Source organism: Penicillium psychrosexuale (genome assembly GCF_028828465.1).
Source record: "Penicillium psychrosexuale strain IBT 29551 chromosome Unknown utg000006l, whole genome shotgun sequence".
Classification (NCBI taxonomy): Eukaryota; Fungi; Ascomycota; class Eurotiomycetes; order Eurotiales; family Aspergillaceae; genus Penicillium; species Penicillium psychrosexuale.
In genome coordinates this window covers 1602718-1621318 of record NW_026643191.1, presented here as the reverse complement: position 1 = coordinate 1621318, position 18601 = coordinate 1602718, and the positions used below count along the sequence as shown (strand labels likewise).

Here is an 18601-nt window from a genome sequence, read left to right as displayed (position 1 = left end):
TTGTATAGCGCGAGCATGATATTTCTAGTATACCAATCTCAATTAAATACACAGTTAGAGATACAATGGAGCTTTTTTGGCCTCATGAATAAAATCACAAAATTTCCTTTTCACAACTTAGACTTTCCAAATACTGGTCGCCACATTTCATTCATTAGTCGGGTGGTGTTTACCATGTCTGGTCGCAATTGGTCGAGGGAAGAGACTCCAAGCATCTTCATGGTGATTTCAAGTTCTTCGGCGATGACTGCCAATGTGTTAGCTTCGAATTGACTTGAATACCGGTCCCAACTTACTGTCGGTACATCTTTCCACTCCTTCGGCGCCGTATGCCGCGAGGGCATAGTAGTAAGGCCGGCCCACTCCAACGGCGGTCGCTCCGAGACACAATGCCTTGAGGACATCTGCTCCGTCGCGAAGACCTCCATCAACAAACACCTGGAGCTTGTCGAAGGCCTCCGGGTAGTACGTGCGAATCTCCAGGAGCGTCATCAATGAGCTTGGGGCGGAATGAATCTGCCTGCCTCCATGGTTGCTCAACAGAATTCCCTGCACACCATATTGGACAGCCAGCTTCACGTCCTCTACACTTTGAACCCCCTTAAGAACTAGTGGCCCACCCCACTCTGACGAAATCCAGTCCAAATCTTCCCAAGTAAGACCACCATCGACCGAACCGGGAACCTGGCGACCCCCAAATGCTGGCGCAAATTCGTTCTCGCCGTGAGTGTCTCGTGCATTTTCGGTCAAACCAGCGTCGATATTCTCTTGTGCTTGGAGGTAGCGATCGGCAGTACGCTTTCCCAGTGTTGAAGTGTCCACCGTGACCCACAAGCTTTGGTATCCAGCTGCCTTGACTCTCTGAATGAGTGACTTGGCTTTTGTCCGATCCACAGGCACATAGAGCTGGAATGACAAGTTCGAAGGGCTTTGATTGCCAAGTAGCCGTTGCTCGTCCAGATGAGCATCCATGATCTCCTCGAGCGGCTTCGTAGATGCTGTACTGATCATGGTGTGCAGACCTTTGCGGGTAGCTCCTCTCACCAGCAAGGGTTCAGCACCAGGGTGTGAGCTGCCCAGTGTACCCATAGCTGATACGAAGAAGGGGAACTGAGAGGTATGTCCCAAGATGTTCCTTCGGGTGTCCATTGAATCAACACTCCTCAAGATCCGAGGGCGAAAGTTGATCAGAGACCAGTCATCCAGATTGGTTCTCATTGACAGGCCCATATTAGCTGAGCTTGATACGTAAACCCATGACTTCTCCGACAGGACATTCTTTGCGACCTTCTCAAAGTCTGTCGTGGTGACACATAGAGAAGAATCGGGAATTTTGTTGATTGCCATCTTCGTTATCGTAGTAGCTTAGGATATGAAGCAAAAAAAGAAAAGGAGCATGGAACAAACATGGAGGCTAATAAAGTATAGAAGATCTGATAACGGGCCCGAAGTCGGCCCCGATCGGCTACTCATTCCGGCTCGGCTATGTCCATTTGGGGTAAGATCGATTGCCGAATTGTTATAGTTCTTGAATATTTACGGAGTAAATGTAGACATATACACATTCTCCCCTGAGTTTCCGGATAGTCATCTCTTTTTGTCTATTTTTCTATATCGGAAATGAGGTCCCGTATTTATCGAGAAACAACCATTCGAAATATGTTTCAATATTGTTTGCGCTGCTCGTGTGCAGCCTCATCTTCTTGGGATTATATTCTCAAAATGGTTGGAAAATGAGGATATTCATACGTCAACCATAGAGTCGTAGTCGCCGTTTTTATTGATGTAGATGCGAACATGGTCATTTTAGAGGAAATTAGTAACTAATTGAAGAATCACAAACCGCAGATTTATTGCAGGATCTAATCCCACATCATCTATCCCTGGCTTTTCAGATTTTTGCGATAATGTCTCCAGCTCGTGAACATAAAACAAATTGACAGCACGAGACCCAATGACGCCAGTCCAATTCCCATGTACAGCGCACCGCGGTAACCCCGTAGTACATTGCGCCCTCCATCATTGACATGCGTTTCTACCGTGCCTGCAAATCCTAGGCCAAGGGAGATAGAATAGTTGACCGTTGTAGCAACGAGGGAAGCGGCCAGTCCTTGGTGGTGCCGAGGCATGGCGTTGCTCAATATCAGGGTTCCAGAGGGAAAAGACATGTCCCTAAAGGCGAATGATTAATGACGCTGAATAGGACCAAATCCAATGACACAAGAATAAGAAGACTTACATTCCCCAGGAGGTTATCAAGCTCACCACAAAAGCCTGCGCCCAGTAGGTTTGATCGACAGGTACAGTGGCGAAGATAGAGAGGCCTGCGGTGAAAAATGCCATTGCGCAAAACATGATGACGCTGGGTGGCAGGCGACCAAGTAGGAATCCAGTGATCAAAGCTGCCACGGCACCAGAAATAGCGGCCGCTGACCATTTGGCCGTGGCCAACAGTGGAGAATCACCTTTGATGACTTCCATGAATTGATAGAAGTAGTAGATGATAATTCCAAAACTCGACCAGCCGGCTGCGATACACCCAAGTACCCACGCCAGCTCAGTAGTAAAGACTGACCGCGGGAGCAATGGACATAGTGCCTTGCGTTCGATTAATGTAAAGGCGCCGAGGCAAATGAAACCAACTATGAGGAGAACATAGGTGTAAGGGTTCTTCCAGCCCACGAGCGGGGCTTGATTCCAAGCAAAGTTGATCAGCACCAGGCCTGAAATTCCTGCAGTGGCACCAGGTAGATCAAGACGTTGCCACAAACGAAGATTGTCGTCGAACTTGGGTTGGGGGGTGTAGGGGATGACAAGCCATCCTATCAAGGCCATCATTGCACACGCGATTCCCATCACCCAGTATCCCCAGGGCCACCAAACAAGCTGAGCAAAGATAGAAGAGAAAACACCTCCCACGATAAACCCTCCAGGCGCTGTAGCCCCAAACGCACTGAATATCATTTCCTTGCGTAGGCCCGGCCGATATGTTCTTCCAAGAATTGCAATTGCATTAGGAAGTAACATAGCGGGACCAATCCCCTGAAGGGCACGGCAGCAATCAAAGAATATCTGATTCGACCAGACACTGAACCCAGCCAACAGTGACCAGATACTGAACCAACAGAAACCGATCACAAACATGTTTCGATGACCAAAGACATCGCCTAGTCTGCCAGCAACAAGAATAAAAGTGCCAACCGTTAAGCTGTAGGCGGCTGAGAACCAGCTTAGATCGGCAGGATTTGTGGTGCCGAAGCTATCGCCGATGATATGGACTGGAGCAATGGAGATACTGAGACCAGCTTGAGTCATGAATTGTGCCATACACACCACACTGACGAAGATGGTCTCTTGAAAAACTGATTTAGGCGGTTCCATTTGAGACTGAGACGTTTCCAGTCGGGTCAAAGTTTCGTCAACATCATTTTGCGTGGGCACCTTGTTTAGATTGATATCGTACTTCTCCGAGTCCGACATTGACCGAGTGCGATGATTGTGCTCCATAGCGAAAGTCAAATACGCACCAAAGAAGAAGCTGAATAAAGATTGAGACAAAAATAAGAGACAAAACCGAAAGAAACCAAGCTGGCTTTGTATCTGATCCACCAAAGTGGAAGGCCGACTTCAACATCTTCCCGTCGGGCCCGATCCGACGGAATTGGAGATGTCACTCTGAATCTGTCAACTTCTGTTATGACAGACTCATTGATCGTAGGGCCTAATTTGTGTAAATTGTAGGTTAATGGTATATGCAGCTTCCTATTAATAGGACCAACGATTAGATTCAAGCTGAAAAAGCATTGATCTATACAGGTACCTACATAGATGTAGACATGTATAGGTGCTGAAAAGAAGTACACAAACAACTCCTTTAGCATTTTGATCGAAAGCATTGCCAAATTTCAACTTGAAATGTACTTGAATATAGTCCCTTGTAAGCTCTGAATATGTTAAATGGTATACATCTATAGATGGATGTTATAGTTATACAGCGGGTACTCCAGGCTGGATGAGGGGGTGCTGAGTAAGCATCACATGCATCCATGGAGCTGCCCCAGGCGGCCCTGGTTCTTTCAACTTTCGCTTTCGCTTTGTTCGCTTTCTTCGCTTCTCTTTTGCGTCTTCTCATTGCAAGTCTCAATATGTTTGTCACGATACCCGGTTGATCAGCCATAGGGCTTCTTCTCTAATATTTATTTCCTTCTATCTCCATTGCTTCATTCTCTGCAAACCCCCCAAGACCGCGTTATCACATCTTCCCCCGCGAACAAAAAAAAAAAAAAAACCAAAAGACAACAAAAAGCGACGTGGAGTCCAAGGACACGGTATTGACCTCCATGCCAAAATCACCACCTATTGTGTTTATTGCCAGGTGAATATTTACCTCCGATTGCACTGCTTCCGCTACTCACTAGCATTTTAGACATGGTGCCCGCCTCGATGCTGCAGATAAAGATTGGCACTTAACCTCTCCAAGCCCTTTCGATCCACCCCTTTCCTACGGTGGATGGATACAGTCTCGGGCACTTGGTGTACGTATAGGAAGTCTGCTAAGGGCCCGACAGTTCACCGGGGAAGATCCAGAGAGTCAGCGCAGCCATCACCCGACCTCGGATAAACAGGCAAAACCCACCCCCGCATCTTCGGACCTGTCCCACCGATATAACGTCATTGTCCATACCTCTCCTTACCTTCGGTGTCTGCAAACTGCAATAGGGGTTAGTGTTGGTATCCGCCAAGCCTCGGATACAGAAGCATCCGAAACAACTAGTTCAGCTCCTACTGCCCCCACGGTTTCATCAATCCCTGACCAGCGATGCCTGCTTCGCGTCGACGCATTTCTGGGCGAGTGGCTATCACCGGATTATTATGACCAGATCACGCCCCCGCCGGGCTCGGACAGAATGGTGGCGTCTGCCAAAGGGGAATTACTTCGTCGTGCCGAGGTCATCCCAGCCACCGCTGGTTTGACAAGGGCGTTGTCAGGCCATTTCCCTGGCGGTTGGCGCAGCCAGTCACATCCTACCTCGCCGGATGATGAAGACCGTCGTTTGCATTCCGCAACATCCCAGCGTCAGCGTTCCACCACCCATGACACTCCCCAGAACCCTACCCAACCCAAACATGCAAAGAAGTCTCTCAGTCGGCTAGAAACGGACCTGCCGCCTACTGTAGACGCATATTACGTGCCCCCAACTCCTAGCTATGCCATTTCCGCCTCGGACCCCATTCCTACAGGCTATGTTGCTCATGCACGAAACGCATGTACGAGGATCGACTACCAGTGGGACAGTATGCGCACGCCTTATTGGGGCACAGGGGGCGAGTTCGGCGAGGAATGGAGTACCATGCATGAACGGGTGCATGATGGATTTCAGCACATGATTAACTGGTACCGGGAACAGGATCTACCTGAACACGGTTCTACAGCGGAGTCGAGCAAGGTAAACGACGGTAATATACAAACGGTCCTCGTTATTATCACACATGGCGCGGATTGCAACGCTTTGATCAGTTCGTTGAATGGGCACTCGGTCTTACTCGATATTAACACAGCTTCACTCACTATGGCTGTGCGACGCAACCGTGTCAATAAACCCGCGCATGACATGGATCACACGCCTAAATCCCCAGACCCTGAGAACCAATCGGTGTCACTGGAATACTCCTTGCAGCTTGTGGCGTCGACCGATCATCTGCGCCCGGGAATGAACCCCTCACAGCTCACCTCGCTGCCATCTCCCTCTGTCCCTGTACTTTCACCGCCTCCGGTCCCTGCCTATCGGAATCGTCTTGGCTCTCGTTCATCGCTCCTCCAAGAAACACCAACAAACGGACCACCTAATACTAGCCCTCGGACATGGACCCTGGCGATGCGCCCGGCAACTAGTTCAAGTACCTCTCAAGGTGCCTCTGGGCTATGGAACTCGATCTCGTCGCCTAAAGCGGATGCAGAGGACAACCTTGTGCCGAACTTCGGTGATCGACCGGTCAGTCAAGATTCCGCCCTCTCTGATAGGTATGACAGGTCTGCGGATCTTGGCTGGACGAAGCAGTTACCACAGCGGACAGTGTCGCAGCGTGGTTTATGGGGGAGTGCTCAGCCCTTGGATCGTGAATGCGGACCGAAGCGGCGATGGACGGTGGCGGAACAGTAGCTGTGGAATGATTGTTTTTATTGGATTTTAGGATACCTCTTGCATGGCGTTGTGGTCTACTTTCTAATTTTTTTGGCTTTTCGATATTCAAAATATTCCTATGACGACACCCCAACCCTCAGGCACTACCAGGCATCTACCAGGCACCGATACCGTGGCTTCCCCTCACGTCTGTCTCTCCGTCTCTCCGCTCTTTGCTCTCCTCTCTCCCTCTCTTCCTTTCTTCCTTTCTTCCTTTCTTCCTTTCTTCCTTTCAAGTATCTCCTCCTACCTTTTCCATAACATCGAGACTTCCATGTCAAACATCGGAACAGACGGTCTCTCCGTCACTTATTCCTCTGACCGAACTGGGTCTCCGGATCTACGCTTGATCCACTATAATGATGTCTATCACGTCGAGTATGCTTGTCTCTCCATCCATTTATCCCCCTAGCTTCATAAACTTCAACCTGGGATGATATTAAATTATCTCGTATAGATCTGGCTCTGCGGAGCCTGTCGGTGGGGTGTCTCGGTTCCAATCCCTTGTAAATCACTACCGTTATCACCCACAGTTCGCCGGGCAGCCCGATATCCTGACCTTCTTCTCCGGCGATGCTTTCAACCCTAGTATCGAAAGTACAATCACAAAGGGCAGACATATGGTACCGTTCCTCAACGCTGTGGGCACCAATGTAGCGTGTGTGGGTGTGAGTATGGCAACCAGCTGCCCGTCAGGCCTATGTACACCGCTAATCTGAGCACCCACCTAGAACCATGATCTCGATTTTGGAGTCGCCCAATTCCGCCATTTGGCCAGCCAATGTCACTTTCCTTGGCTATTAGCGAACGTTCTTGACCCGGCACTAGGGGAAGATACCCCAATAGCCGACTGCGGAAAGTCTCGGATGTTGACATCCAATGGGCTCAAGATTGGTGTTTTGGGCCTTGGAGAAAGAGAATGGTATGCGCTCCTAGAATGTATCTTCGGATGCTTTTATTCCTTTGCTTACTCGGGTCTACCTTAGGCTCGGCACAATAAACTCTCTTCCGCCTGATCTGATCTACAAACCCGCATCCCAAACAGCTCGAGTGCTTGCGAAACAGCTCCGAGATGAGGGAGCAGACCTCGTCATCGCTGTCACCCACCAACGTGAACCGAATGACTACAAACTGGCTAACAACCTGTCACCTGATCTTGTGGACATCATTCTCGGAGGCCATGATCATTTTTACGCCCATGCTGTTGTCAATGGAATCCATGTGATGCGGTCAGGGACCGACTTCAAACAATTGAGTTACATTGAGGCTTTCCGCAAACCGGATGGGTTGCCTGGTTGGGATTTCAATATTGTACGGCGAGATGTTGTTCGCTCAATTCCCGAAGATCCTGATATGGTGGCAATGGTGACCCGCCTTACTTCCAGCCTCAGGGCTAAACTAGAAAAGCCAATCGGATTTACGGTCAGCCCGCTCGATGGCCGGTTTTCTACTGTGCGGCAGCGTGAATCTAATTTGGGTAATTTTGTATGTGACCTGATGCGCTTCTACTATGCGGCTGATTGTGCCATGATGGCGGGCGGGACAATTCGCGGCGATCAAATCTACCCGCCAGGAATACTGAAGCTGAAGGATCTACTGAACTGCTTCCCTTTCGAAGACCCCGTGGTGTTGTTGCGCGTTCCAGGCCATGCACTGCTGGCCGCACTCGAGAATGGGGTTAGCCAGCTTCCCGCACTCGAGGGGCGATTCTCGCAAGTATCCAATATCAAGTACGGGTTTAAACTGGATGCACCGTCGGGGTCACGAATTACATTCGCCCGTGTTGGCGGCGAGCCTATTGACTTACAACGTGACTATCTTCTCGCCACACGCGGGTATATGGCCCGAGGAAAAGATGGGTTCACGTCATTGCTTATCCAATCCGAAGGAGGTGATGTGGAAGAGCTTGTGTCTGAGGAAAATGGCGTTCTCATCAGTACAATCCTACGGCAATATTTCCTAAGTCTTAAAGTCCTCGGAAAATGGAACCGCTGGAGCGCCAGCTTAGGTCGACACTGGAGTATTGTGCATCGTAACCTGCATGGTGAGGGCTGGCTGAAGCCAGCATCTCCTAAAAAAGAGAAGAAAGCATGCGAACTGCTGAACCCGCGGCCTGCACTCCGACGGACAGCCCGGTCAGCATACTACTATGGTCGATTTCCCGAAGAAGTCGAACAGGGCACCAACGTTATCGCCGGGGACGAGACGAATGGTAATGCCATGGACTCCGACTCAGATGAGGATCCAGAGATTCTCACATCCTCGCAACCAACTACAAATTACGTCACTCAACCAGCGAAATCATCCGCTGAAGAGGAGTATCTTCTACAAATTGCGCGGCGAGTTGTCCGAAAATGGATGCGGCACGCAGGTCTGCAGTGCAGAACGTTGAATACTATGGACGGCGAAGGGGAATTCACTCCGGCCTGGACGTCGGGAATCTCTCCTCGACTGGAAGGACGCATTGTGGTAGAGTAGACATGCTCCTCCACTTCCATTCCGTCTATCTCGGATTTTCTGGTTCCTCTTTTGGGGTTCCTTTTGTTTTCGAGGGTTTCTTGTCTTCGTCATATTTGCTGTTCCCTATTGCATCATGCATATGCGCTGGATGGCCTGGCGCTTCCGGCTGGACGGAATGCATCGATACCCTGAATGATTTCGATATATTCTATTCAATCGGCCTTCTTCTTGGGAACCTCCTTTTGTAACAGATAGTCTCCTCCCCTCCAAGCCTTGTAAACCCCGTAAAGACCACAAAATGGCCAGACGTCCCACAGGGCACGTTTGACCGATCCTTTCCACCCACTCTCGAACTCCCCCCGATGTGGACCAGGGAGATCAGATTCATGCACTCGGACCTTTTCATACAAAGACGGAAGATGCTGTGCATGGTATTTTTCCCGTAAAGAGTCATAACCGGGCTTATTATATATGGACCAGAACTCGTCCTCTGTATAGTAAGTATGTGCATATAGCCATTTCTTTCCTCCAAGACTGTGGACCTTGTGTTCTAGCCGTCGATTTTGAGCCACGAAACCGACCTCATCCGTGGTGGCGGCAGGCCCCCAGATTCCAAAATTGAGGAGTCGTGTCCTCTGTGCATCCACGTTGACTCCTTTGTCGTCATCTGCCGGCTTTCCTTCCAACCCACCGGCACTTCCTGGTGGTAGCGGACAGAGCCAAAGCGGATATTGGCCAAAGTTTTCAGGGCGGTCCAGCCAGTCCAGGAACTCGGCAGCAGTGGATGTTGGTACACCGACGTCTTGGATAATATATCGACGCGCAAGCCCGCTGACGTGTAGGGCGTGATACATCACCTTGGTGTGCATGAATCGATTGAGCAGCCAGCGTGTAAGAAAGGTGAATGGAACACAGAAATAGCTAAAAGCATAACGCGCAACCCAGAAACCACCTCTATCATAGCGGAAAAGGTAGTCAGTGAGAGGAATGTAGTCCACTGCGTCTGGCATGCGAGGAGAATTCTCTCGGTCGGAAATCTTGGATTGAGCAATCCGTTCGACGTGCAAATAGAACCAATCGTCTTGTCGCCGAGTAAAGCGCCGAGGCTTTACATTAGAAGTCTGTTCAACTTGTCTTCCGGCACAAACGACGATCTTGTCCCTTGCATAGACGATTCCGTCCAGATATTCAGTGTTTAGATCAGCACTAGCCTCTTCAAAGGCACGCACCGCGTCCTCCATATTGGAATTGACATAGTATTTCAGTTCCACCAGTGGCAGTGACTTTTTCAATCGAATTTCCAACAAGGTGACCACTCCCAAGGTCCCGAAGGAAGATGCGGTGCCCCAGAACAAGTCCGAGCGTCGATCCGCCAGTTCCGATCCCATCTCGACGCGGTCATTGTATGCCATCACCACCTGACCATCTGCCAGGACCATTTCAATCCAATTGACTGTATGGTCGAAGAATCCCTCGCGGAAAGAACTACTCTCCCCGGATGTCCCCGAGAACCCGCCGCCAACCGAGATGTTGGGGAATTCGACAACGACTAAAGGGACCAAATCATGGGCCTTGGTGGCAGCCACTAGAGCATCCATAGAGACATTGGGCTCGACTATAGCTGTACGTCGAGCGACATCGATCTCGAGGACGCGGGTGAGAGGTTCTGTGCTGACCGTGTTGGAGAGAGATCGGTTGGAGGGCCGAGTACTGTTGGTAGCACCATGATATATACGGAATGGTTGCTGGCGACTGTGGAAGTCCGCTACCCGTGCTGAGATTTCTTGTACAGCGGCAGTATGATCCATGGTAAATAATAATCAAAAAGAAGACAAGGGAAAGATGAGAATGGAATGAGAATGGAATGAGGAGAATGAGGAGAATGCCCGAGGTCTCCGCATTTAAAGCCGGACGAGTGTGAGATGACTACATTTACTATTCATATGTTTGTACGAAATCAAATTCAGAACTACAATATCGGTATCATCAACATAAAAAGAAAGGAAAATAGAAACAAAATAGAAAAACCGAGCTTATTGGACGCCGACTGGGCGTGCTCCAGCGAGATTGACCACCCTACCACCTCCAGCTGCTCCAACTACTGTAGGCGCCCGAGGCTGTACCCAACCGGGAACACTGGAATCATGACTCTCGCGTCCAGAGATGGTCTGCCAGACGTTGGGGAATCCTGTGGGCAAGATGCCTTTGATTCTGGCACCAGGAACGGCAAATCGAGGCTCACGATGGAGAAGGTAGCCGCCCATCAGCCCTTGTGTAATCAACGATGCGAAAATCGATTCGATCTCTTGCATCATGGATACGTCTGCCTCTGTCCTGTCGTCGGGGTCATACGCATATGGATCCAGTTCGTACTCGCCATAATTCTCTTCCGGGTCTCCGTCGATCAGTTGACCCGGAGGATTGGGCTGTGATCGCCCTCCTTCGGTGTAAAATCCATCCGGAGCTAAAAAATCACCATATTTTTCTAGTATCTCTTGATCAGTGGCGGGGCTAGCCCTTCCATCTGCCCCTTCTAGGCGAGCGTAGTCGAGATCGGTAGGTTCGGAAACGACTTGTGATCCATAAAAATTGGAGGACGCCATAGCATTCGCCGGGTCATTTCCGGATGCTGCGTGCTGCGCTTGGAGCCATCGTGTCGCCACAACGAGCTTTTTAAGATTGAGGATTGGTGGAGGTCCCTTGTGCGCCTGCGCCTGCGGACCTCCATACGAACCTCCATACATGAAAACCTTGCGTGCAAAAGATCGCCATACGAGAATCTCGCATCGATTTCGGAGGGTAAACAGAATTCCTTTATGTGCAAACCACTGAGCAGTCGGGGAGCCAAAGAAGAGATGTTGTCGGAAAGCCAGGTAATCTCCTCGGACAATCAATCGACACAGTGGCTGGAAGTGTTCCGCTAATCCTTGTGCTTCTGGTCGTCGAAGGAGTGCCTGAGATGGGAATCGTCCCAAGATAATGTTGCACGGAATGAGGTATGAGAGGATTAAGTGTCGTTGGCTTATGGCCTGGCGGTGACATTGGTCATAGGCGGCCTGCAAAGCGATGCGGGCGGGAAAGAAGAGGTTGTTGGCGAAAAGGTAGCGCCCGAGATAATAGAGGTAGGTGACACGCTGTGAGGCTGGGAAGTAGGCCAAGGGGGGTGATTGGGCGCTGATGCTTGCAAACATTTGCTCGGCGTTGCGTAGTTTGCCGCACTGTGTTCCGTCAGCATCAAGCTTCGAAGGGAAGGTGAGATATTCGATGATAGGCCTCCGTACCTGGAAGAGCAATTTGAGGCAGAGATTAGCCATGAGATAGATACCGATGCGCTTGCCCTCCGGCTTACCAGTAGGGCCGGGAGTGCCGGTGCGATCGGTGAGGCACTTAATGAACGCTTCGCGCACCACGTTGGCCGATTTTTCCACCAAAGTTACCTTCTCGATGCTCTCGTCGTGAGCCGCCAGACCCTCCATTCGTCGAATATGCGCGATCAGGTCCGGTCGACGATCAAGGCCCATTGCCAATTTTGCCAGCACTTTGGACAAATAGAGAACCGTAGGAAGGACGACGACACCCATTTGACTATCTCCGAGTGCGAGCACGCATTGACTGCAGTTAACAATAAGGTCGAGTCAGCTTTCAAGCCCAAAGACATGAGTAGAATCCTCGACCGGGGACAGAGCGCATTCAGAATTCTTCACGAGGGCAGCAAAACTTACTTGAGCAGCGCCTTCAATTGGTTGTATGTTTCCAATAGGTTATCTGTGTTCATATCGCGTAGGAAGATCAGGTAGAGCTTGACGAAAGTCGGGAACGCCGTCCATGAGCTACTTTTGGATCGCGGTACGAGAGGCTCGCATCGTCGAAGAAGTTCGCCGTCACTTTTGGGGCCCGGGCCATAATTCTGTCGTAGTTCACTGATCATGCGCTGGTAAATGTCCGAGAGGGGCGGCTCGAGCTGAAGAAAGTCCTGAACTTTGGCGCCATCGCGCTTCTGGACCAATTCCTGCAAACTGCCGAGGAATTGGTCGAGGACAGGTGTTTGACTCATGTCGAAAGAGCGAGATACTCGGTTAACTGGTAGAGTCGCACCAGAAGAATTAATTTGATTGAACGATCATTGTGTCGTTTGGCATTCTCAACGTTCAAAGAAACGCAACTGGCGGGTCACAGAGTCAAGAGGCTCGTCTGTTGACGGCATTGATGGCAGAACCCGTGACCGCCCTTTGTATACAAGTCCATGTCCGATATTTCATTCCTAGCTTTAATTACGCGGCACCGCTATCACCACGACGGAGAAAGAGGCAGAAAGGAGGTTAAATTAGTTCACTCACTAAACCTAACTGCCTGATTGGATTAAAGTGTGAGGTGCAGTCGACGGCACCTCAGTGGGTTTGGAATCCCGAGGCATACGGCCTCGCTCCGTTCCTTTGCCGTTCATCCATCTGACAGGATCTCAATCGCCGCGATTGTAAGTTTCTTACTAGGCTAATGTGTTATATGTCTTATAAATGGATCATGTGGTCCTATATCTCTCCATTTAGGTAATTTTACAAATAGAGGGTCTATAATTCCGCATATTGCCGTTCTATAACCCCGCTCACAATAAAATTCCCCGTTGCGGCATTTTGCGGTCTTTGCGGCCGTAATTACTAGTTAACTAACTACCTAGTTAATCTGAACTTGCTGACAAACACTCGCTCCAGGGCTGAAATCCTTTGATACCTACGGACTAGATGGCTATTTCTACCTGCTATCGTATCAAGAAGTAATAGTATATAAGGTCACAGGAAGTGTCGCCAATTCAAGGCAATAGTCCCTCTTATATCTTTGTTTATCAAGTGAAATTTGTTCTCGGTCAACTAGTAAAGATGAAACTCACATCAATTTCCGCTTCTTTCTCCCTGCCGCTGTTCTTGCCCATATAAACCACAGAACAGCCGACTACTAACACCATTCAGTTATCTTATGATGGACCCATTTTGACTGCGACCATCAATAACAAGGCTAGCAATGTGAACCTAATGAGCGAAATTGTTATCGTTGAGCTCAACCAGCTGGTTACATCGCTGCAGGATGACACTTCAGTGAAGGTGGTGGTGTTCAACAGTGGGAACCCGACTTTCTTTTCCGCACATTTTGACTTGATTCCGTGACGAGGCAAGTTGCCAATAAGAAGTCCGGCAAGGCTGCAATTGCTAAATTTCCCGTAGAGGAGACCCGATCCCTTTCTCGGATTCCAATCTCGCTCTCTTCGCAAGCAACGTATTCTTCAACATCACCGAGCTGCCGCAAGCTACTATTGCCGTGATCGAAGGCCCAGCTCGTGGTCTAGCCAACGAGTTCATTTTCTCATGTGACATGCGCTTTGCTTCCAGAAAAGCTGTTTTCGGAAACTTTGCAATGTCTCTCAGTTCTCATCCTGGCACGGGAGGGGCACTTTATATGCCGCAACTGATAGGTCGCGGACGAGCGTTCGAGTATCTCCTTTCGGGAAAGGACATCGACTATTACAGAGCCGAAAAGTATGGCTGGATTAATGGGGCGTTCAAGTCTTCGAGCGAACTTGGCAACTTTGTAAGAGAGCTCTCGTCGAGGATTTCCCTCTTCCCTAGCGAAGCTATCGCGAGCATCAAAACGTCCGTAAATTCGATTACGAGGCCAACAAGAGAGGAGCTGGCGTTTGATGCCCATGAGTACGAGAGGCTTTCAGGGTTTCCTGAAATGCAACGGCTTGCTATGGAGTTCACCAAGCTGACACAGAATGAGACGGACATAACAGTTGAGTTGAACCTAGGCGAGGAGGTTCTCAAGCTGTATCAAGGAGAACTGCAATCTTGATGCACTGCGTCTGGTTTATGAAGATTGTCTCGAGGTGTTATACGATGGCCTCCGTTTCTCCCTTTGTAACTATTGGATGGCCAATCTACGCTAACAGGTTGAGCCACCTCAACGTGAACTTTGAGATACCGCCTCACATGGTTGGTTATATAGCAAAACGCCATGCGATTTGATTCTATATGGAGTACAGCACATTTTAATTTCATCTTAATTGACCGCATATATCTACAGCAAAGCTAACAAAATCTCTTGTCTCTCTAAAAGCGAGAGGTATGCATCTATATCTCCGTTTAGTCCCTAATCTGAAAGACATCGAGAGTCTGCATGAACTTACTCGCACTTAGCCATCGATGACTGAGGATCTTCAAGGTCTCTTTAAGTATCAAAAGGTTGTCGGTGGTAGCAGTGCTCGGACTGGTATGACAGGCTCCCAAATGGATAGATGCCACCTTATATATCAAGTGAAGAAGAAAAGGGGAGATACAATCTAGGTCTCGCGACGCTGGTGCTCTTGAGAACTTCAGGCACATTTTCAGCGTAGCGTCCGAGATGTGAGAACTTTCCACCGATAGCTGATTACTACTAACCCCTAAGGACGGATGTGGATGGTCGAGGAGGAGTATCGCACTTAAATTGATTAGTAGATTCCAAGTGTGGTTTAGAGACATGCCCTACCTGTAGCACACTGCCATTTGACTGCAGTATTCTAACTGTCTCATCGATGCTTCAACTCTAGAAACGTGGACAAGAGCAAATATGGTTCGTCTCAACTGTCCGGTCTCGGTCGACTGTTCAGCTGCATGACGCAGAACTTTACTTAGCAAATGTGCGGCTTGTGCAAACCGAGCAAATAGACCCAGTTCGTAACTATTAGCCGTGACAAGTGTGAATGCATCTTCGGGTCGAGATGTCTGTAATCTCGATGGTGAGGGACTGATTGTGTTTTTATGCTTGGATAACTTACTCCAGCATCCCATACGGTATCGTCTACCGGCAGGTAATTATCACATCCTGGATCTGGGGTTATAAGATGCCGTTGAGGATCGCATAGATTCAGATATCTGCCACAAGAGTCAGTAATTTCCAAGTCGCTTAAGAGCAAGAAGATTCATAGGTAGGGAGCATTCTTCGCGGTCTTAAGCAATCCATGGATATGAAAGAGATAGCATACCTACCTATCTAGCACCAGTATTGACCACCAAACTCGACGACGTTCTTCTTCTTCATCCCATGGCCGTACCATGGAGCTTGGCGAGATTATGCTATTGTTAAACCCAAGTGCAGTGGCATAACGAGCGCAGCATCCGACGGACAAAAAGGCAGCCGGATATATACCCTGTCCTAGCTCGTAGATTGCAATGAGGATCCCCGATTGAAGGACAAGGATAGAAAGTATCCCAGACAATTCAACTTCGAAGTAAAGCTGTTTTACTGCCCGGTATAGTCCCCTTTTATCTGCTGACACATTGGCGTGACACAACTTCATCGCCAATACTAGTAGGTATAACTCAGCTCTTCTATGAGCCAGACGATTAGGCAATTTGGCCGTGAACTGGTTCTTAGATACGATAGGCATCCAAGTATGAACTGTCTCAAAGAATTTCTTCGCAGTGGCTTTAATCTCCAATAAGCCGCCGACCAAGTCAGACACTTCGTTGGTAATTGCGAATGCTGGATCCAGGCTTTGAACTTCTAATTGCGCGCGATGGAAGACTTCTGGATCAAGGAATCTTTCCGCCAAAACAGTACTTTCGGCCGACTCGGATATAATGCGCTGTTCATCCTCTCTTCTTATCTCTGATATGGGGATGGAAGCGGGGTCGGTGATCGAGCTATCGATAGGCGATTTTGAAGACACATCAGAGTTTCTCTTTCGATTACGACGAACTTGTCTCGTTTTTCGGCCACTTGGGTAATCACACCTAATCCTCTTCCTAGTATTATTCGTTGGTATCACTATACATCTATGAAATTAGATGGACGGCAGACGCCTGTGGCTTACTGAGAACAAAGAGTACATTGAGGATATGTGCGGTCGCAGCGCCTTTTAGCTTGGCGGCAGGGTAGACAAGCATACAATGAGAGCCTATCACCAGCGTTTTCACGGTGGTCTAACTCCATGATATTTCAGCTCTGGCTTGAGTTCGCTGAGGTAGCGGAGGTGCGGACATTCGCTATGTGCGAGCGGAGTTTTTGGTGCGGAACTTTGGGGGTAGATGGATGCTGACTAATTAATGTTGGCTTCCAAGGTGCCAAGGTTGGGGATGGGCATGTTCAAAGAGTTTTTTTGAAGTAGAACTCAAGTTTGATAAATTCTTGAAATTAGTAAATAGAGTGTAAAGTGCTATTGTGGGTCTATAATACCGCAAAACACCGTATATTGCCGCTCTATAACCCCGTTTATAGTAAAAGTCCGCCTACTTACGTTGCGGCATTTTGCGGTCTTTGCGGCATATACTCCTCTCCACTCCGTAAACCTCGCCATAACAGGTGCATGGGTAGGCAAAGCCCAACCGCAACCCCCCAATCGCGCCAAATATGGTTAATTTGTGATTTGCAATCGAACCCTTGGTCAAACCCAGACTTGCGGAGTATTTACAATCCGCCGAGAATTCTCCTGTTTTCTAGCCGGATTATGGATCACAGGGTCAATATCAAAAGCTAGCTATCGACAATGATCATTGGCCAAGACAGATTGGCCAGTGATGCAATGCCCCTGTGTTTGAAATGAAATTGAGATTTGGAATTTGTGGTTAATAATCCGTTTTCGTCAGATTACAAAGATGAGAAAGAGGCCGTAGAGGTATAAAATGCAGACCTTCCTCTATCTGACCTAAATTCCAAGAAGAAATCTTCACACGGAAACTACAAAAACATCGAGAAGGAGAAGTCCCATATTCAAAACAAAATGTCGAAGCCGCAGATCCTAGTAAGTTAGACACTACTTATCTCATTTCTTTTGTATCTCGGCACTGACAGGTTTAGCTCACCGGTGCGACGGGGATGGTTGGATTCCGTGTCCTAGTGCTCGCCTTGGAAGCTGGATACCGTGTTCGAGTCGTTGTCCGTAACCAGGAAGGTTTCGAACGAATCAAGTTGCTGGCACCAGTGGCCCCTTATGTCGACTGGTTTGAATCTTTCCTTGTCCCGGATATGACTCTCCCAGGGGCCTACGACGACGCGGTAAGCGGCGTTGAGTACATTATTCATGTCGCATCGCCCCTAGCTCTGCCACACCTAACCGACTTCGAGAATGACCTCATCAAGCCTGCGATGTTGGGCACGATTGGTATGCTCGAGTCGGCGTACAAGACGTCTGGCATCAAAAAGATTGTTATCACGTCTTCAAGTGCAGCTATCAAGCCCCCAAGTGATCTTATTCGTGGCACCGGTCCCACCGAACCGTTCAATGGTACACACCTTCCTCGTGTAGATTATTTTGATGAAGACAAGCTGACATTACCCAAGAAAAGAGCCGCGCACCTCATCCCGAAGGGCCATACAGCAATGTCTTGGAGGCATACATGGCCAGTAAGGCGCTTAGCCTGGAAGCAACGGAAACATTCATCAAAGAGCGAAAACCCTCCTTTGACGTGATCAACATCGGACCCGGATACATTGTCGGTAGAGATGATACTGTTACTCAGGCCGACGGTATCTGTAAGGGGACCAATGGCTTCGCGATGGGACAGCTTTTGGGCAAACCCATACCGTACCCGGTAGCTTCATTGATGTCGCATCTTGACGATGTTGCCAGGGTTCACGTTGAATCGCTTAGTCCTTCCATCAAAGGGAATCACTTCTTCTTGATTTCTGCCGAGAGCCCGGATGGGGTCACCTGGGATCGTGCCTTGGAAATTGCCAGGGAACACTATGCCAAGGAAGTGGAGGACGGTTTGTTCAAGGTTGATGCTGGAACGGGGACGGTTAGACTTAGGGCTGATTCGAGTTATGCTGAGAAGATGTTGGGCTTCAAGCTAAAGACTTACGAGCAAGCTGTTAAAGATGTGGTAGACCATTATCTGGAGTTGGTGGGCAGGACCTCACCGAAGTAAAACTGTCTTTCTCAACTTTGGCAACTTCCTCAGACAACCCTGCAGTCTCCTTTGAGTTTC

The 18601-nt window shown here is 49.0% G+C and overlaps 9 protein-coding genes across 9 annotated transcripts; 4 read left to right on the top strand and 5 right to left on the bottom strand.

The window, feature by feature from the left end:
- Positions 1 to 110: 110 nt before the first annotated feature.
- N7518_010460 (uncharacterized protein) lies at positions 111 to 1347 on the bottom strand (the record flags this gene model as incomplete). Its single annotated transcript, XM_057191386.1, has 2 exons — positions 111 to 247; positions 297 to 1347. The coding sequence occupies 2 exons, from the start codon at positions 1345 to 1347 to the stop codon at positions 111 to 113; spliced, it is 1188 nt and encodes a 395-aa protein (XP_057037522.1).
- Positions 1348 to 1877: 530 nt separating this feature from the next.
- N7518_010459 (MFS transporter) lies at positions 1878 to 3480 on the bottom strand (the record flags this gene model as incomplete). The annotated part of the gene is made up of 2 exons (XM_057191385.1): positions 1878 to 2172; positions 2240 to 3480. 2 exons carry the CDS (start codon positions 3478 to 3480, stop codon positions 1878 to 1880), a joined length of 1536 nt encoding a protein of 511 aa, XP_057037521.1.
- Positions 3481 to 4340: 860 nt separating this feature from the next.
- Positions 4341 to 6161, top strand: N7518_010458 (uncharacterized protein; the record flags this gene model as incomplete). The annotated part of the gene is made up of 2 exons (XM_057191384.1): positions 4341 to 4375; positions 4427 to 6161. 2 exons carry the CDS (start codon positions 4341 to 4343, stop codon positions 6159 to 6161), a joined length of 1770 nt encoding a protein of 589 aa, XP_057037520.1.
- A 295-nt stretch (positions 6162 to 6456) lies between these two features.
- Positions 6457 to 8660, top strand: N7518_010457 (putative 5'-nucleotidase; the record flags this gene model as incomplete). The annotated part of the gene is made up of 4 exons (XM_057191383.1): positions 6457 to 6560; positions 6640 to 6850; positions 6914 to 7104; positions 7169 to 8660. The coding sequence occupies 4 exons, from the start codon at positions 6457 to 6459 to the stop codon at positions 8658 to 8660; spliced, it is 1998 nt and encodes a 665-aa protein (XP_057037519.1).
- Positions 8661 to 8854: 194 nt separating this feature from the next.
- Positions 8855 to 10450, bottom strand: N7518_010456 (FAD-binding oxidoreductase; the record flags this gene model as incomplete). The annotated part of the gene is made up of 1 exon (XM_057191382.1): positions 8855 to 10450. One exon carries the CDS (start codon positions 10448 to 10450, stop codon positions 8855 to 8857), a length of 1596 nt encoding a protein of 531 aa, XP_057037518.1.
- A 225-nt stretch (positions 10451 to 10675) lies between these two features.
- N7518_010455 (uncharacterized protein) lies at positions 10676 to 12696 on the bottom strand (the record flags this gene model as incomplete). Its single annotated transcript, XM_057191381.1, has 3 exons — positions 10676 to 11860; positions 11924 to 12254; positions 12365 to 12696. 3 exons carry the CDS (start codon positions 12694 to 12696, stop codon positions 10676 to 10678), a joined length of 1848 nt encoding a protein of 615 aa, XP_057037517.1.
- Positions 12697 to 13669: 973 nt separating this feature from the next.
- On the top strand, positions 13670 to 14486 carry N7518_010454 (enoyl-CoA hydratase/isomerase family protein; the record flags this gene model as incomplete). Its single annotated transcript, XM_057191380.1, has 2 exons — positions 13670 to 13797; positions 13859 to 14486. 2 exons carry the CDS (start codon positions 13670 to 13672, stop codon positions 14484 to 14486), a joined length of 756 nt encoding a protein of 251 aa, XP_057037516.1.
- Positions 14487 to 15657: 1171 nt separating this feature from the next.
- On the bottom strand, positions 15658 to 16607 carry N7518_010453 (N-terminal binuclear Zn cluster-containing/DNA binding domain-containing protein; the record flags this gene model as incomplete). The annotated part of the gene is made up of 2 exons (XM_057191379.1): positions 15658 to 16420; positions 16489 to 16607. 2 exons carry the CDS (start codon positions 16605 to 16607, stop codon positions 15658 to 15660), a joined length of 882 nt encoding a protein of 293 aa, XP_057037515.1.
- Positions 16608 to 17394: 787 nt separating this feature from the next.
- N7518_010452 (uncharacterized protein) lies at positions 17395 to 18541 on the top strand (the record flags this gene model as incomplete). Its single annotated transcript, XM_057191378.1, has 3 exons — positions 17395 to 17415; positions 17472 to 17898; positions 17955 to 18541. 3 exons carry the CDS (start codon positions 17395 to 17397, stop codon positions 18539 to 18541), a joined length of 1035 nt encoding a protein of 344 aa, XP_057037514.1.
- Between the last annotated feature and the right edge of the window lie 60 nt (positions 18542 to 18601).